Below are 19,259 nucleotides of genomic sequence, written 5' to 3'. Positions count from 1 at the left end.
TAAAAATTGACTCAGCTAAATTTTACTATATATACCAATATATATATATTTGACTTTTTTTTTAAGATTTTATTTATTCATTTGACAGAGAGAGACACTATATTTGACATTCCTATATATATATATATATATATATATATATATATATATATATTGACTTTCTAATTGCCGTGAATTGAAAACTTGCTATTCTGGAAATAGCTTATACATTGTGGATGTATATTCCTTTGAAATTATAGGAAGAATAACACCCATTTACTTTTAGAGAGAATGAAAAGATCACATATTTGAAATAGACTCATAAGATAAAGAAAACCTGCATTTTCACAAACACTGAAAAATACTCTCAACTCATGGAACGTTGAATATTCTCCCATGAGGAGATTTATTATGTGCCATATGTGAGGATTAAGGAAACAACAGGAAGTTGCTGAAAAGACAACATTTAAAATTTAAAAATATATCCAAAAGTCAGATATCCAATCAGCAATGTCTCATGATTAAAAAATATTAAAAGTAATTTCTGAAATATTATGCACTTTGTCACCAGTTTAGTCCCCAATTGTCTGAGTCCTGGTCAAGAAGAAGTATACAAAGTGTGGTGTTAAGCAGGACAATTTAATCCTGGCTCTGCCCCTATTTTGCAATGTGGCTTTGTACAGATTATCTAAAGTTTCTTTGTCTTTTCCAGGGCACCTGGGTGGCTCAGGTCATGATCCTGAGATCCTGGGATGGAGTCCTGTAGTGGGTTCCTTGCTCAGCGGGGAGTCTGCTTCTCTCTCTCCCTCTGCCCCTCCCCCCTGCTCAGGCTCTTGATCTCTCTCTTTCTCTCTCTCTCTCTCCCTCTCTCTCGATCTCCCTCAAATAATAAAAAAAAATCTTAAAAAAAAATAAAGCCTTTGTGTCTTTTCCAGCTTTCATTATGCTATTTCAGAGTCATACTAATAGATTACATCTGGTAATATATGTTTCATTTCTCCTCGGCTCTGGGAATGGAAGTGTATAAAATTTCCCCTCTCTGATGCCTGATGAAGAGTAACTGGTCAAGTATGACAACTCTTCATCTACAAAGTTTCTTATACCTACAAAGGAATTTGTGTTCAAAACTTGGCCTTAGCACTGTAGCCTTTTATAGTATAGTTACAGTAAAAGGATACAGGAAAGTATTGTTTTTTTTTCTATATATATCTTATTATTCCTAAGGATGTTTATATCATTCCTAGCCCTGTCCACACCTTTTTCTAAACATGCCTCAGGAGACAGAATAGGGGTTCTCTTCCAAAAAATAAAACCACAATAAAGCCAAGCCAAACTGAAACACCTTCCAGGCAGCTTATTTTTCTTACTTTAGGGTGTGGGTGGTCCCTAGAGAGAGACTTCATTATGATCAAGGCACTTGGAATAAAATTTAGGGATATTGAACCTATAGTTAGGAAAATAGAGGGAAAAACAGCATCAAAAAGAAAGTTTCACTTTTTCTTTTTTTCTTTTTGTTTCAGGTATAGAATTTAGTGACTCATGACTTTCATACACCAACCAGTGCTCATCACAAGTGCCCTCCTGAATCCCCATCACCTACCTAGACCATCCCCCCATTCTCCTCTCCTCTAACAACCCTCAGTTTGTTCTTTACAGTTAAAAAAAAAAAATGAAACTTTCAGCTCCATGGTCTTTCCATAATGGAAGCCAAGGTTCCTAGGAAATTGCCACATCTGCTGTAGAAACTCCTTAGGGTTGTGTTTTTCTGGGTCCTGAGATAAAACAAAAAGATGGTGAATATTGAGAAAGGGAAGCAAGGAGGTAGAAAGGGAAGGAGGAAGAAGGGAGAGAAGGAGAGAGCAAGAAGAGAGTCAGAGTAGAAAAATTTCCAAATGACCAGGGAAAGATGATTCATTGGAAGGGAATTTTTAAAACTTTGTGCAGAAGATATCATATACTTTTTGCATCTTCTGTCCTAGAGACAACCTTAGGAAGGATGATCTGTTTACATGGATATAATTATTATTAAATAATATTCTAATTCCTTAAGTCCATGCCCTCATTCTACAGTAAGGATTTAAGATTATTCTTTTTGATCCTTTGAGCAGAAGATCAGCGTTTCTGTTGCCCCTGTATTATACAAGGAAAAGCAGTTTTCTTAAGGGATAATTTGGTTGATTTCCATGGTTGTTCTTTTACCTTCTTATTATTTATAATATTTAGCCAGGGAAATATCAATCACAATAAGGAACAACATTTAAAACAACGTTTACGCCTGGAGTGCTGGGGTGGCTCAGTTGATTAAGTGACTGATTCTTGGTGTCAGCTCAGGTCATGATCCAGCCCCGCATCCAGCTGTGCTCAGCATAGAGTCAGCTCAAGATTCTCTCCCTCCCTCTCCCTCTGCCCCACCTGCTCTTGCTTGCTCTCTCTCTCAAATAAATAAATAAAAAACTTAAAAAATAGTTTATGCCTTTCAGATGTGTACTAATATAAATAAGTTTGAGCAGGGGTAGATAGGCATATAACAGATATTTATATATAGTTGATACATTCATTCAACGTTAATTGAGCTTCTTCCATCTGATGTTCTAGGTGCTAGAATTGATGTTCTTCTGGTGACTAAATAGACTATGATAACCTTCTTCAAAGGGAGCTTACTTTCTACAGCTATAAACCAGAAGAAATGAGTAAGATATATAATATATTTGATAGTAATAAGATATATGGAGAAAAATAAAGCCATCATGGTGGTGGGTCCACATATGCACTTGTACTTCTGAAATCTAGAACCATCCACCTATTCAAGTTTCTTGGGCTGCACGGAACTTTCAAGAGACTTAGGGTTTGGGGAGGACGTTTAGCTTAAACTATATTCTGCCCTCTGATCTTCTTCTTTTATGTTCTGCTGATTTGAGATATTCTTTAGGTCAATGCCTTGAGAAGCCAACAATCTCCAGGAAAATTTAGACCAAACTACATAGGCAAGCTAATTGAAGGAAATAGGGGAGAAAGCAAATCTCTCTGAATCTCACACGAGTCAGTGAATAGAGACTAGTATGTCTAGAAGATAAATTTAGCTGAGTCCACCTTCTGCTGTCAGAAATACTGCTGAAAGGTCAATAGATTTTAAAAAATTCAACAAAGTTTAACTTTAGATAATCCTCCTTGCCGCTGTAAAAATTACATAGTTTAAGTCATATTAAGTTTTCACAATTTCATTCTTCATTCATTTACTCATTCAAATATGTATTCAGCCCTTATGTGCCAGGCACTACTTTCAGTCTTGGAAATATACTGGTGAGCAAGGCAGACAATATCATTGTTTTCATGGAATGTACCTTCAATGGGAGGGAGGATATAAATGAAAACAAACACATGAAAGCCATGAAAATATTAATAATCTTATTTTTAAAAAACTTATGTAAAGGGGTTATGTATTAGAAATGAACTCATGGAGCTCCTCCAAGGATGCACCTTTAAATGGAAAGCTGAGTAGCGGGGAGTAGCCTACCAACACGTGCTCTGAGGATTGATTAATGCAGGGCAGAGGAGAGCTCACTCAAATGGGCAAGGACTGGGACAAATTTGTTTGTTTTAAGGATAAACAGAGGCCAGTGGGTAGAACACTTGAGTGAGGGGAGAGTAGTTCAGAAAAAGATTAAAGAAGTAGGTCGGGTCCAGAAGAAAAAGACTTGTAATTTTAAGTGCAAAAAAGTAATTGGAAGTTTTTAAGTTGGGAAATAACGTAACTTCAAATTTCAAATTCTGTTAAAAAGAGAAATCTGAATCTTCACAAAGAGTGATTTGGATTTTATTCCAACTGTAATGCAATCCACTGAAAGTTTTTAATGGAGATAATTAAGAGAAAGTAAGATTCACTTTTTAAAATATATCAGTCTCAATGTCTGCTCCATGATTTTTCCTACTAGATTGTAAATTCCAAAGGATAGTAATCACATTTTCCATTTTTATCTTTCCCACTTACCATTCCCCATTTGGAAATAATGTGTAACAGAAACTTCTATACCTAGACTACATTACATAAAGGACTTTGCTAAAGAGGAAATGAATTTATAGGTCTTCAATCTTTTTGTATTGGAACATGACTTCAAGGGATGCCTGGGTGGCTCAGTCCATTAAGCGTTGGCCTTTGCCTCAGGTCATGATCTCCAGGTCCTGGGATCAACTCCCATATCAGGCTCCCTGCTCAGCAGGGAGTCTGCTTCTCCCTGTTCCTCTGCCCCTCCCCCTGCTTGTGCGCGCTCTCTGTCAAATAAATAAATAAAATTTAGGGGAAAAAATTTAAAAAAAGAACATGACTTCATTTCCCAATGAAATGAAACACAGGTCTTGGAGACACCAAAGTTTCTTTGAGGGTGTTGCTCTCCCTTTGTTTCATTTTGATCACAACGCTAGATGCTATGTGACCTGAGGGGATGGGAGTGGGAGGGTCTTTCTTGTCTGATATCACAGGTCATTTAGATTAACAGTCCCACTAGGTGATGATGGGTTCACTGTTGACTGGGTAGAGCCTCTGCAATTAGCAGAAGGCAAACTCGTGGGGGCGTGGCATTTATTACTTAACTGTTCAAAATTGAGACAGCTTGGATCCATCTTCAAGAAACTGATGACCATGTCTCTTTATAATCCATTTTTGCAGAGATAGAAATCAAATGAATGAACAAAGTCCTTATAAAAGAGGGACTTTCAACAAAGCAATCTCAAAAAGGAAACAGTCAAATGATCATTTTCATTACTGATATGCAATTTTCTTTTCAGAAGAAGCCCATATGGAACTCGGTGGGGAGGCGTTTTGCAAAAGTAACAACAAATTAGTTTCATCTCTTCTCTGATGATATGAAAAACGGTTCCCCGTTCAGGCATTTCTATGTCTTTCATAACTCGAATTTTGACACAAAGAAGGTTATGCAAACAACCTTTTAAAGATAAGGGCAATGCGTAACTTGATTCGGTAGAACTGCGGGTGGTGTTGGGGCTATGGAAATGGGCGGGGCGTGTGAGGGAATCCCGCTGTGGAAGGGAGGCTTGGCACTGAGGCTTTTGACAGTGTTCTGAGGACAGAGGGAGTGTTACCTAGCTCCTGCTTACTGTTGTTCTTTCCCAGAACCAGCTCTTCTGACTTGCTGGTGGAATGGATCCAAGAGAAAGAAAAAGCGAAATCCTGCCTTTTCCTCTTTGTTCCCTGCAGAGCGCCGGCCTCCCTCTTCAGTTTGGCGTCCAGTGGCCCTGACCCTGCTGACTTTGTGTTTGGTGCTGCTGATTGGCCTGTTAGCCCTGGGGCTTGTGTGTAAGTCTGCGCTCTGACTTGGGGGAGGATCCTGGTTCTAAGGTTTGTCTAGGATGAGAAATACTTATGTTTTTGGGTTTTTTTACTTTAATTCTGGAGCCCATGGATAATTCAATATACCTTATTCTAAAGCACTCATCGAAATGACCAGCAGTGAAAGAAGCGTTAAAAAATACAGCAATCACTTGCCAGCTAGACTTTCTGTTTGAGATAAGCAGGTTTTATCTGTTTGTTTACATGTCAATATTTAAAATCAGCAATTTTTGGGGGGGTGGGGCAGAGGAAAGGCTCTGTGGAGGGGGAGGGGCAGAGGGAGTGGGGGAGAGAGAATCTTAAGCCGACTCCGCTCGGAGCACAGAGCTGCGCTAGGGTCTTCACTTGAAGATCCTAGGATCATGACCTGAGCCGAAATCAAGAGTCAGATGCTGAACCGACTGAGCCCCTAAAATCAGCAGTTTTTAATGAATGCATGATTTAGCTCTCTTTCATTCTACAAGAGTACAGGCTGTGGTTTTTGCTCTTAGTATGCATAGCTCAGTAGCTAATACAGAGAGAAGAGATTTCATTTATATCTACTCCCTCAATATAAGGAAAGCAGAATAGGTCCTTAATTTCTACAGTATTTTTCAAAAAGTCCAGGAAATTATGGAATCATTTCGCAAAATCCTGTGAAAACCAAACAAGGAAAAATGCATGCATGTGAAAAAGTCTTTAAATTTCAAAACAAGTAAAGACAAGTAAAAAAAGTTAAAAAAAAAAAAAAGGAAGTGGGTGAATTTGCTTCATGAGATTGAGACCCTACAGTAATGTTTCCTGAGCAGTTGAAGAAGGTGGCTCAAGGTAAAAGGTTACCCTGAAGAGCAGGTCAAACATTTGGTTTTTCTAAGGCATGTTAGAACTGTCCTTTGTTATTGTAACTTTTTTAAATTAAAAAAGTGTTTCTTAGTGTTTCTACCATGGCCCCCCAATTTTTACTTCATTTTGATATAATTTGTTTCACAACCACCATTCTTTTGAGGGATATAAATCAACTTTCATGATTCATGAAGGATTTCTCTACTTAGATTTAGAAATCTGGAGCTTAAACCTAAGTGTTGAAATTTTCTAGCCAAGGGATACTAAGGAAATTACTTGTTCTCACTGAGCCCAATTGTTCTCACTGAGCCCAATTTGGAAGTATAAAACCATGGAAATGATAATATGACTATTTTAGTGAATGAACTAGATAACAATATATGGTACACTGTCAATGCTCAATATAATAATCAATAGATAAATGGATTTGTGTTTTTATTAAACAGTGGTTTAAGAGTGGACACAAAATATTTATTGAGCAGTAAATATGGTTAAGGAATTTAGTCCTGAAATTAGAAACTGTTACTATGATTCTACATTTTCAGATAAAAAAAACAGACTTAGAGACATTAATTTGCCCAAGACAATGCAATTTATTATGTGCTTCAGTTCAAATTTGAACACAGGCAAAATGAAATCTCAGAGCATGAGATCTTAAACAATACGATGTTTTGTCTTCCCCCATATGTAAAAAGTAGAAATAGAAATGAAGAAATCAGCTGTCCAGTCTGACTTGGTAACTTGGGTTAGTTTTTCAGTTCTATCACCTTTCCAATACTCAGCAAGACAGCCTTTCTCACAAGGAAGAAAGATTGGGGAATCTCTCCCGACAGCTGCAGTCTCTCCAAACCAAGAACAGGAAGCTTGCAGAAATCCTACAGCGCGTGGCCGAAAAACTGTGTCGAGAGCTCTATAACAAAAGTGGAGGTGAGTCCCGATCACTAAGCTCCCTCTGCCCTCAGGCTAGCTGTTATTATAGAACTGACTTTCCCATCCGTATGCCTGGGAGTCACAAGTTATTTAGTTAGTTGTCAGGCAAACTTCATGAAGAATTTGGACACCCAGGTCAATCTCCAGTTATTGGGCTCATTTAGTTCAGATAGGTCTGTGTTGTAATACATAAACGGATTCTTCAAATTCAGACATTTTAAACAAAAAAACCAATTAACTTCAAATAACCAAAATAACACTGCAAATAAATAAAACACAGGGTCATTTCTCAATTTACCTAGGTACACAAAGACCTAACAGTAGTATACATTTCATAATGTGTTCATAATTTTTTCTCCCCTTAAGAAGTTAATGAGCTCATGAAAGTTGTCACATTTTAAGAGTCATATGGGATCAGGTTAAAAATGCTGATGAATGGAATCAAATTACAGGTATTTAAATCCACTGTGCCTTGTCTGGGTACCATAAATCGGCGTTTGAATAATGATGACAATGCCAGTGGGAGATGAACCATGCTTTGATAACCACCTCTGGACAAGACTAGAAGAATTACCTCATTCCTGTGCCTTTTCCTCCTGTCTTTTTTGGGGTTTCGTAGTGTCTAACTCTACTCATGTTAGCCCTCTCTTCTATTCTGCTTATCTTGCATGCATAGGAAGCAACATACATTCTAAGTGGTCACTTTTTATTTGTCTTTCAGGGACTTGAAATTAGGATGAATCTTCCTCTTCCCACACTAACCAGAAGGCCAGATTGCGCGGTTACCCAGTAAAATAACACCCGCAGGCACACATTTCCACTTCTCTAAGTGATTCTTCCCCACATGATTAATGATCTCACTGGTCACAGTTTTCTTTCTTTTCTTTTTTTCCTTTTTTTACTTTAGTGAGGAATAATTGACACATGGAGTTGTATATATTTAAAGTGTACAATGTAATGATTTGATATACCTATACACTGTACAATGATTATCAAGGCCAAGATAATTAATACATTTACCACTTCATATAGTTTTGTTTTTCTTCTTGTGTTTCCGACAACCCACTGTATATTGTTTCCTTTGTTGGGTGCCATGTCATCAAAAGATAATCCAGGTTTCTCTGAAACCAGTGGTCTCTGGAATTTACATCTAGCTGTATAAAGACAAAAAGAAAGCTGTATATACAAATAAACTATATTTTGTTTAAATATAAAATGTAACATGCAAATGTATTAATGATATCCCTATTCCCATGAAAATGTTCATATACCTTTGGTTTGATGTTAGCTCTCAGTGTTATCCTGCTGCTCTCCATTTCTTTCCCATTATCCATCCATCCACCTACTCTTGCACACGAGTAAGATTTACTGATGCATGCCATGCAAAGCATACACAGATTTCTCCCCTCGTAGACCTCTTACTCGATTGGGGTGGTGGTAATAAATCAATTTAAAAAAGTAAAATAAGATGATCGACTTGTCCCAGTTTGCTCAAAACTTTTCCAGTTTTAGTATTAAAAGTCCTATATTTTGGGAAAGCCTAGATTTCAGACATGCAAGAATGGTTGGTCAAACTAAACATAGCATGTAAGAAGGTAATCAATACTATGGAAAATAAAGTAGATATGGTATGAGGCATCAGGGATTCAGGGATGGTGGGTTGCTAATTTATGTAGGGATACAATTAATTAATTAATACTTAATTCCTAATTAAGATGAGGGTATAGGAGCAAAGATTTGAAGACTTAGGGGAATTAGCCATGTAGATACATGAAGAAAGCAGAAGCCAGGTAGAGAAAACAGGAAGTGCAGGAGCCCTGAAATGAATGGAGCTGCATGTTCAGGGAACAATTAGGAGTCTGTGCATCTGGAGCAGAGTGAAGGAGGAGAGGACTGGTAGGAGATGTGGTAGTGATTATATATGGCGTTAGGTGAAGTTATTAGGGATTTGGCTTCTATTTTGAGCAAAATAAGGATTCATTACAGGATCTTGAGCAGAGGAAATATAGATCTGACATGAGCATTTAAAGGCTCACTCTGCAAATATGTTGAAAATACACTGGAAGAAGGAAAAATAAAAACATAGAAATCACCTAAGAGATGGCTTTTGCAGTAATCCAGGAGAGAGATGATGTTGCCTCAAACTAGGATATTATTAGAGAGATGAATGCATGATGGAATAAAAAGGGGCATGAGAGAAATAAAGGAGTCAAGGATACTTCCAGAGTTTGGGGGCAAAGCAATTACAAGAGATGTGATCAAGTGAAATGGGAAGAATTCTGTGGTTAGGAGTGGGAAAGGTTAGGGATGCTGTTTTGGGCATGTTGAAGTGGAGATCTGAGTAAGTAGTTTGGTATAAGGCCTGGGCCGGAAATATGAACTGACTCACAAAGGAATCTCTCAATTATTTATTTATTTAAAACTATTTTACCTTAAGGAAGATTTCAAATATACAAAAATGCAAACAATAACATAATATTCAAGTGCATATTGACCATTCAAATTTTAACATGTTCTTAAAATAAAGACGTTTTTATGGAATGATTGAGTTCCCATCCCACCATCAGGGACTTGATTACAAGTCAGAACTCTCAAAGGCCCAAGGCCATGTATCCTCATCAGTGTTAAAACCATGGTTCTCAGGGACTAGTTTCTATACTTAAAACCTCTACCTATTAGTCCATCTCACCCTTGACTTCTGCACTTACTTCTCTGACTTTGGTGCCCATCTTGATTTCTGACACATGGAGATTTACCATTCTAAATCATACCTTGCTTAGTATATTTGTCTTTTTTTTTCTAAAATTTTATTTGCTTGTGTTTAGAGTAAGAAAAGAGTCCATATCTTATTGGTATATATTGCATTAAAAAAATCCTTTTATAATTACATAAGAGGATTTTGAGGAAAAGATTGTGGAAGTTTCAGTCCTTTCTTAAATATAAGGCATAACGAGTTTTTGAACATATGAAAAGTTCTTTATGAAATTGAATATCCTCTGTGTGCTGAATTATATAGGGCAAGAAGCAAGGAAGTTCTAATCATTTATTGTTAGATTCCAAATCCATGAAAGCAGGTAGTGTCTGTTTTAATTTTTACTGTATACTCAGTACCAATTACAATTTCTGGCATATAGTGAGTGTTCGGTAAACATTTGTAGTTATCATTTCTGGGCAATTAAATATCTGAAAGAAAGTACTCTAAATAATAAGAGTACTTGAATCATCAAGTACTGTGTAATTTCAGGGGCAGAAAGATGGCAGACCTGGATAGAAAATAGCATTAAAATTGGTTTCTTTCCAAGAACACAGATGCAGCCCTTGTCCAGAAGAATGGAAGTGGCATGGGGACAAATGCTACCGATTCTGTAGAGAGAGCAAGAATTGGCAGGGCTGTGACTATTTCTGCATCGCTGAGAACGCGACCATGCTGAAGATAAACACACCAGAAGTGCTGGTAAGATTCCTGTTTGAATTATTCTCGAAAAAGAGGTCCTTAAAAGAGCTATACAAGAAGAGCCTAAGGAGTCAATGTGCCCAGACTTTTGCACTTACTGTAATCAAGGTCTTACTCCTATTGTTTGGAGTGATTCCCTGAGTATGTAAAAGCTGTTCTGCTCTCCACAAAAACAAACAAACAAACAAACAAACAAACAAAAAACCACTAGAGGAAGCTCTTCAAAATCCCCAGCAGTCAGGAATCAAATAAAAAAATCCCTTAATTTCTTACCGCTTTTGGTTTGGGCAGGAAAGGCACAATATTGAGGCAAGGTTAGAAAGATGAAAATAGCATTTCCTGTTCTTCCGTTATAAAAGGACAAAGCTTTTAATTGAAAAATATTTAATTAAATCATTACTATAACCTGCAGATAAATATCTTGTCCTCCAGAAGTTTATAACCTAACATAGATTAGTCGAGGCAAATATGAAAGTAAAATTATAAATTGACATATATTAAGTATATGCAGTTAAGATAAACTTTTAAAATTGTGTAATTGTTCTCACCCTTTTTAAAAATATTTATTATTGCCTTTGGATTTAAAGCCTTAGGCAGTGTGACCATTATTTATCCTTGTTTTAGCAGAAGTCTTGGCACAGAGTAGTTTATCAACAAAGGATTATTTAACTGAAATAAATGCCCAGCTCACTATGCAAACTCTTAACATCCTTCTAGTTACATCTTAATTCCTACCCACTTTTCTGAAATCTGTGATGAATGCAACTCTGAAGTGTCTCTCATCTACTAAAATAGTATTTTTTATCCTTTCTCGATGGCTCAATTTAAGCAGAAAGGGAGGTAATTTATTTGACTGAGACAATGTGTCCTACCATAATTATGCCCACCTGATTTTTCTTGTACTCTTTGTTTCCTCCACCTCTAGCACATACTGAGGATTCAGGTATATTATAATTGAATTGTATTATATATAATGGTAGGAAATATTGTGCAAGTTATATAGTGATTTTGTCTCATGCACTTCAAAGAATTGCACATTTTTAAGTTGTTTTCATATGACTTATTTTTAGAACTTTTAATTTGAGCTGTCTACCATAAATTGGAAGTATTTTCAACTACACTTCCTTTGATATGCCTACTAGATGACTATTGCTTAGTGATAGTTTCATATCTATTTCCAATAACCTTTTATTGAATCAACATATGGCATTAATTATCTGAAGGGTTGAGGACATAAAACAAAGTATGTATCCTTAAGGAACTCATAGTATAGTGGAAAGGAAGGACATAAAAATTGATAATTATAATAAATTTAAATAATTTATGTTAAAGAATAAGACTGGATAGAAGGAAGTAGGTAACTAAAAAAATTTAATATAGAGGGGCTGCTGGGTCCCTCAGTCAGTTAAGTGTCTCACTCTTGATTTCAGCTCAGGTCATGATATCAGGGTCGTGAGATCAAGCCCCAAGTTGGGCTCCACGCTCAGAATGGAGTCCCTCTCCCCCCGCTCCTCCCCCCACCTCAAATAAATAAATAAATAAAATCTTAAAAAAATCCGTATAGATATTAGAGAAGGAATTATATATGTGTATATACATAAATACTATACAAAAATATAAATACACACACACACATATATGAAAAATTTCCCTTTCTCCCCTTCCTTGTCTGAGACATAAATCATCCTTCCAAATTTTCTCTTACCTCTTTTTGCATTAAAGTATATTCATTATTCTTGGGGCGCCTGGGTGGCTCAGTTGGTTAAGCGACTGCCTTCGGCTCAGGTCATGATCCTGGAGTCCTGGGATCAAGTCCCACATCGGACTCCCGGCTCAGCGGGGAGCCTGATTCTCCCTCTGACCCTCTCCCCTCTCATGCTGTTTCTCTCTCTCTCTCTCTCTCTCAAATAAATAAATAAATAAAATCTTAAAAAAAAGTATATTTATTATTCTCTTCTCCTTCCTGTCAGTCCCTTTGCATGTATTTATAAAGATTACTTTCCCCATTTTTACACTTTTCTTCCCCTATTCCTCCATTTTGCAATCACCCCACATCTCCTTGTAAATCCGCCCCCCATATTTTTTTATCTAAATCTTAGTGTTTACTCTGTGACTTGAAAATAATGGGTCATTTATAAATCTTAATCTTGGTTGATGTGATTCTTGGTTTTAGAATATCCGTATATATTCAAACTTATTAAGACAAGTAAATTCTTTAACTTGGACTGACTTCAGCTCGGACACTTTTTCCCTCAAGTGTACTCTCACCTATGTGGGGCAGGACTCGTGTGCTGTTCTCATATTAAAAGTGCTGGCTGGTCCTACACATCTCTGCGTATACATAGTATAACATGTCTAAAGCTAAAGGTCTTCTTGTGTGCCTTTCACAGGAGTTTGCCATGCCTCAGAGCTACTCTGAGTTTTTCTACTCTTATTGGACAGGGCTCTCTCGCAACGGCAGTGGCAAAGCCTGGCTGTGGACTGATGGAGCCCCGTACTCTCCTGAACTGTAAGCCTTCAGAACATTTTGTGGGAAAGGCATTTAGTAGAGAGCTTGCGCTTCAGTAACTGAGTTCAACAACTTGATTCAATAAGCATTAATCAAACCTCCACTTTGTGTTGGATACTGTGTTTGTAGGAGGATGTACACAGATGTATAAAAATAAAGCATAGTGCTTGCTTTTGAATGGCTTATAAACCAGTGAAGGAGACATACAAAATGTTAGTAAAATAGTAGGGACCGTTCTCTGTTTGGAAGCTTTCAGAGTTTTTATTTCAGGGTCTGAAGTCCCCTGGAGCGTTATTAAGTATTTGGGATTTGCGGATAGGGGAAGGGGGGAAGACAGAGACCGAGAGAGAGAGAGAGAGAGAGAGAGAGAGAGAGAGAAAGAAGGAGGAGGAGGAGGAGGGGAAGAGATCTTTTATGGATGAATAAACTGAAACCCAGGTCGTGATGGTAACTTGCCTAAGACCACACAACTTCACAACTTACCAATACCCAGAGATAATGCAAGACCTCAGATTTCTTGTCTTCCTGTGCAGTGTAATAAGGAGCACATCTTTGGAAGTACAGTTTGAGAGGGGTACCTAGGTGGCCCAGCTGGTTAAGCATCTGACTCTTGGTTTTGGCTCAGGTTATGATCTCAGGGGCCTGCGCTCAGTGCAGAGTCTCCTTGTCCCTCTTCCTCTGCTCCTCCCCCCACTTAGGCTCCCTCTCTCTCTCTCTCAAATAAATGAATAACATTTTTAAAAATACAGTCTCTGAGAATAGATTTACTGAGGTTATAAGGAGCAATATTATCAAAAATTGGTTTTACTTATGTGAGTATTTAGATAAGATTGTGTATGATATCTTTTGAAATAGGTAAATGTAGTGTCTATTCTAAAATATAATTACAATTTGAAGTCATGTTTGGACAGACACCTTTCTTCTCTATATATCATATGGGATTTATTCTCCCAGGAGATAAGACATACTCATGTAATAATTTTTATTTTATAGTTAATTAAACTGAGTCACAGAGAAAGTAGATGATTTTTCAGATGATGGTAAAATATGATAAATTTGGATTATAGCATACCTCTTAGTTTTTCTTACAAACAGTTTTTGTTGTTTTAAATGAACTGATGTTTCTAGGGACAAGTATGGAAATTGAGGGGCTGAAAAGAAAGAGCTTGGTGACCCCATCTCTCCAGTTAATTCATTCTGCATATCTATTCTATGATTTTATCGAGTTAGTACTCCCTATGTACTTTCTGGGTATTTAACATTTCATTTTAGAGGCAAACTATGATTCAATGAACCTTTTTTTTTTCTTTAAGGTTTGAGATTATAATAGATTTTACAAGCCTAAGAAGCAGGGACTGTGTGACCATCCTCAATGGAAAGGCTTTTTCGAAGGACTGCAAAGAGTTGAGGCGGTGTGCATGTGAAAGAAAGGCGGCCACGGTGAAGCCCGAGAGCCTCCATTAGCTTCCCTGAGCTATTATATGGAGGTGATGGACTCTCCCACCATAACTGCAATGTCAAGCTCCCTTCAGGGAAACTGAAGATCAGAACAGAAATCAATCTCTTTATGTGCAGGTGTAAGAGTTTGGTTTTAGTTCCTATTTTTCCCCATGTGATCCATATTTATACAACAATTCAGCATAAAGGTTGAGCCAAGCAAAGTCAATGCAAAGGATATTTGAGACATTAGAACATGGAAAAAAAAGTTAGGAAAAGCAATTTTTCTGACTGGTGCAAGGATTTTCATGCTTCCTGTTCAGGATCCCCAGCACTCCTGAGCTTGGGTTCATGCATATATTTACCAGTCACAGAGAAATCCCATGTGCCAACAACCAGTCCCAGAATCTCATAAAGTTGTAATCCACCTTCTTGTCTTAGAGATCACTTCTAGTGTTCTTCCTTCTCAGCATCTAGTGTCATCTCCCTGTTTCCAATACGTTTTCCTTCATATCTGGAGAAGTGAGAAACTTACCGAAGTAGAGGAAATAAATGTGTGTAACATTCTTTGCCCCAAAGGTCAAGTAGTCTGTGAGAAATTAGCAATCATTTCCTATACTGTGCTCCTAAATACATAATTAATTCTTTCTGTTTGCTTCACTCCATATTTTTCCCTTCCTAGTCTTTCAATAAAGCCCCTACCTGCCATGTCAATGGCCTGCTTCCCACTGGGATAATTCTTTTAGTTAGAATCTTAACTTCTTATGAACCTACCTCCCCATATCCATTGAAAACTCCAACAATTGGGGCACCTGGGTGGCTCAGTCAGTTAGGCATCCGATTCTTGATTTCAGCTCAGGTCATGATCTGAGGGTCCTGGAATCGAGCCCTGCTTCGTGTTCTGTGCTGAGTGGAAGCTGCTTAAGATTTTTTGTCTCCCTCTCCCTCTGCCCCTCCCCACTCATGATCTCTCTCTCTCTAAAAAACAAACAAACAAACAAACAACAAAAAAAACCCCTCCAATAATTGTGTCCTTTCCCTAGGAATTTCTTCCAGGAAAGAAATATTCTCAGCTCAGTTCCATATCCAAATTACTGTCCCTGAGGCTCCCTTCAGCAATATTGAAGACCAGAGCAAAAGTCAGTCTCTTTATGTGGGTCTATAATAGTTTGGTTTCAGCTCCTATTTTCTTCCATTTGATCCATGTTTATGCCTTTCAGGTACTGAAGATTTAATAATAATAAATGTAAATAATGTGAAATGTGTGTGATGGAGAATAGATTTGTGATTTGGGGACAATTTCAGTATGGAGATGCTCTTCAAAAATGGTAGCAATCTGTGTTCTGGTTGTTTGTGCCTTACAGAGAGTTTGTAGGGACTCTACAAGAGTACTGATTATTTGATTATTTGGGGGTTAAGTCTTTGAGAAACATGCTGTCTTTAAGAAGATGATTTTAATACGCTCCTGAGATGAAATCCTTTGAGGCAAGTTTGTCTTTAACACATAGCTGAAGATGAGTAAATACAATCTTAATAGGGTGAGTTACCCAATAAGGTCATGGAAAGTGGAAAAGAAACTGTGAACATCTGCACACATCACCGGCTTCCTGTGTAGGCGCCCCCTTTCTCAGGATGCCAAGATGTACAATAGTAACAGGGGTCACCGCAAATAACACCATCACAACCAGTGACTTTGTTGACTTGTAGAGAAATCAGTTTTAGGGGTTTAATGCTCATGAGGATAATCTATTATCTTTACTTTTCAGCAGTGAAAACTAGGCTGCTTCAGTTTCATTTTCAGTAAACATCTATTGCATGGTGAAATGACATTAAATTAGCAAACATGATAAAGAGAACATTTCTGTATTCATTTTCATAAGACTGTGTTACTTAGCAATCGCTGCTTGTGGATTTCTTCCTTACGAATTTTCCTTTCAATTTTTTCTTGATTACGAAATTTCTTCAGTGTTGAACAAATTTTGTGTTCCATTTAGTGTGTCATGCAAAAACACTGTATTTGTGGTCATAAAATGAGAGTTTTAGACCTTGTATTCTGATCTGTTATTGGGTGAATCACTTCACTTCACTAAGCTTATTTCATTAAGTATAAAGTGCAAATGTTTATAATTTTCTCATGGTGCTGTTAGCTGAAATGAAGTAAATGTGAAATTAGTTTTATGATCCAAATTGTAATATAAAATGTAAAAGATATTAAAATATGTAAAAAAAAGGAATTAGTAATTTTTTTTTTTAAATAAGGGAGCACACACAAGCATAAACAACCCTTTTTGGAGACCTGTATTCTTTCGTAAATTGTAGAGAAGCACTTTGGAAAGCTGTGGATATTACCAAATATTTTCTATGATCGGTGCAGATATTTAATGGATGCAAATTAATATAATAAACATGTAACAAGAAATGTGGATGAGGACTTCGGCCAAGCAATTAAGTGTAATTTAAGTCTTGTTACTACAGGAAGAAAATGTGGTTAACCTAAGGAAAATCGAATGACTTTGTGGACTAAGTTGTAAATAGTGACATGACACACGTGTTGACCCCTGGCATCCTACATAACTGCAGTCTAGTGCAAGGTTGGATGACAAGTGTCTCTTTAAATGCCATTGCTTTAAAGAGTCTAGCTGCCTGGGCATGGGTGGTGAATAGTATTTGAAGTATTCCCTTCAAATCTGCAACCTGAGGAAAGTGTCACTTTAGATAGTGAGGAGGGAAAAAAATAACATTTCTTTGACGTTTTTGCTATTCTTGACCTTATTTCTCTCCATCTCTGCCCTCAATCCCATCATCTGTATAACAAAACTCAAAACACTAATCCCAATATGAGCAAATATTTCAAAAGAAGAGTAGTATGGTATAACATTTTCTCCACAAACTTTTTTAAAATTTAAGAATAGGAAATAATCATGACATAATTTGCTGAGAACATTTTTCCGTGGAGAATCAGAGAGAGTATTGCCCCGTGAACTTTTTTGGCTTGAGAACTTTTCTCTTCCAGGCTCTTGTGTGTTTAGGTCATTCCGAAGAAATTTCAGGAAAAGTCAAATGAGGAACATAGTCTTTCCTGGTAGATCTGAGTGCCCTAGGGTACACAATGAGCTATTTCTTTTCCTGAGGATATTGAACCAGCTCTTAAAACTTATCAACAGGAAACAGTCATGAGTCCTGCAATAGCAGGAAGAGTGAGAAGTATAAGGGGAGCTTTTACTTTGGGGACAGAAGCAATTATGAAATAAGTAGAAGAGTCTAGTAGATTGCCTCAGTTTCAGCGTTAATATTTGGGAGGTCAAATACTTTGTGAAGGGATTCTTGTCATTTATGAAGAGTACAAAAAAAAAAATCACAATCTGATTTAAAGTGTATATAACTTTTTTTACAAGGTTCATTGTATGAACAGATATTTATGATCTAATATTATTATTCTATCAATATTACTATTCTAATGTTTTTCTTTTTTACACACTTAATAAACTTTACCCATGGTGTATAACAAAGCTTCTTTACATTTGTAGGACAGAGTTTTCTGTTTCCTTTTCCCCTCCCCCCTTTTTAAATCTAACTTGGATTTCAATGAAATGGATCAAAGATATACCATTTATTATGGGTGAGACCGAGATTTAAAACTTGTTATCCCAGGGCCAAGGCCCAATCTCTCACCAGTGCCTGGAAAAAGATCTTGATATTTTGGACCAAAAGCAACCTGTAGGAAAAAATCTTCCACCCATAATATCTATGTGAAAAGCAGTATTGCCACTGAAGAAATTTGCCAGCTGGGCTGTCGATAAGATTCTGACTTGCAAAGACTGCATCACATATTGATGGGATGACATCAGCCGAAGGATGTTTGCCTTTTGCTTCATTGTACTTTTTCTTAAAAGAGTTATTAAATGCTTCCTATCCTTTCTCTAAACATAGTCCCATGACAATGCTCTGAAGAATCTTGAAGACAAACGGTCTTTACTACTAAAAATTGTTATTGTTTCTCCTCCATTCCAAGTTATTATATTCAGCTTCCAGCTGTCAGCTGTGAAAACCAAACACAGGATTCAACTTATACTCTGTTTTCCATGCTATTTTCTTTCTCTAGATTCAGCAGAAAATTAGAAAAATCCCTTTTACTGAAAGGCCCATCATTTAAACTCCAGGTCAAGGGTAAATTAAAAACAACAACAACAACATGAAACATGTCCTGCCCATCCTTAAAGGACCTACTCCTTCAGAGGTCACCTTTTATAATAGACTTCTAGGTTCATTTAAATGATTTCCACTGCCTCGGCGAATTGGGTTTTATTTTACTTTTAAAATAAAGTAAGTGGATGGGCCGCCAGGGTGGCTTAGTCGTTGAGCGTCTGCCTTCGGCTCAGGTCATGATCCCAGGGTCCTGGGATCGAGCCCTGCATTGGGCTCCCTGCACAGGGGGAAGCCTGCTTCTCCCTCTCCCACTCCCCCTGCTTGTGTTCCCTCTCTTGCTGTCTCTCTCTGTCAAATAAATAAATAAAATCTTAAAAAAAAAGTAAGTGGTGTCTTTATTATAAAGAAAGATGAGACTCCAATGTAGCTCAAATACTCCTTGCGAAAAATGAAAGATTAAATAAAATTATATTGAATTTAGCAGGTATTTGATGAAAATTTACCGTGTAGTAAGGTATTCTAAGGATGGTAAGTGGTAAAAAAGTAATATAATAATAATTAGTGAATTTTTCCTTCCTACAGATCATAAGATACTTTCATATCTCCTGTCTTTTGGGAACAAGCTAATCTATGTCCAA

At 37.1% G+C, this 19,259-nt stretch overlaps 1 protein-coding gene across 4 annotated transcripts in view; it reads left to right on the top strand.

Annotated features, from left to right (window-relative positions):
- The window catches only part of CLEC1A (C-type lectin domain family 1 member A), a 28,218-nt gene extending 10,398 nt beyond the window's left edge, over nucleotides 1-17,820 (top strand). For all 4 annotated transcript variants that reach the window (XM_088025913.1, XM_028119830.2, XM_028119834.2 and 1 more), the window contains 5 exons: nucleotides 5,192-5,290; nucleotides 6,896-7,072; nucleotides 10,378-10,529; nucleotides 12,920-13,038; nucleotides 14,352-17,820. In XM_088025913.1, the coding sequence (XP_087882039.1) occupies nucleotides 5,192-5,290; nucleotides 6,896-7,072; nucleotides 10,378-10,529; nucleotides 12,920-13,038; nucleotides 14,352-14,502 (698 nt within the window). In that variant the 3' untranslated portion in view covers nucleotides 14,503-17,820. The remainder of the gene's footprint in view (nucleotides 1-5,191; nucleotides 5,291-6,895; nucleotides 7,073-10,377; nucleotides 10,530-12,919; nucleotides 13,039-14,351) is intronic.
- The last annotated feature ends 1,439 nt before the right edge of the window (nucleotides 17,821-19,259 follow it).

The sequence above is a fragment of the Eumetopias jubatus genome, unplaced genomic scaffold, assembly GCF_037043125.1.
Source record: "Eumetopias jubatus isolate StellerSeaLion01/CBP00866 unplaced genomic scaffold, mEumJub1_p1.0 scaffold_8, whole genome shotgun sequence".
NCBI lineage: Eukaryota > Metazoa > Chordata > Mammalia > Carnivora > Otariidae > Eumetopias > Eumetopias jubatus.
Note: the sequence above shows the minus strand (reverse complement) of the source record. Positions and strands in the feature narration are given on the sequence as shown.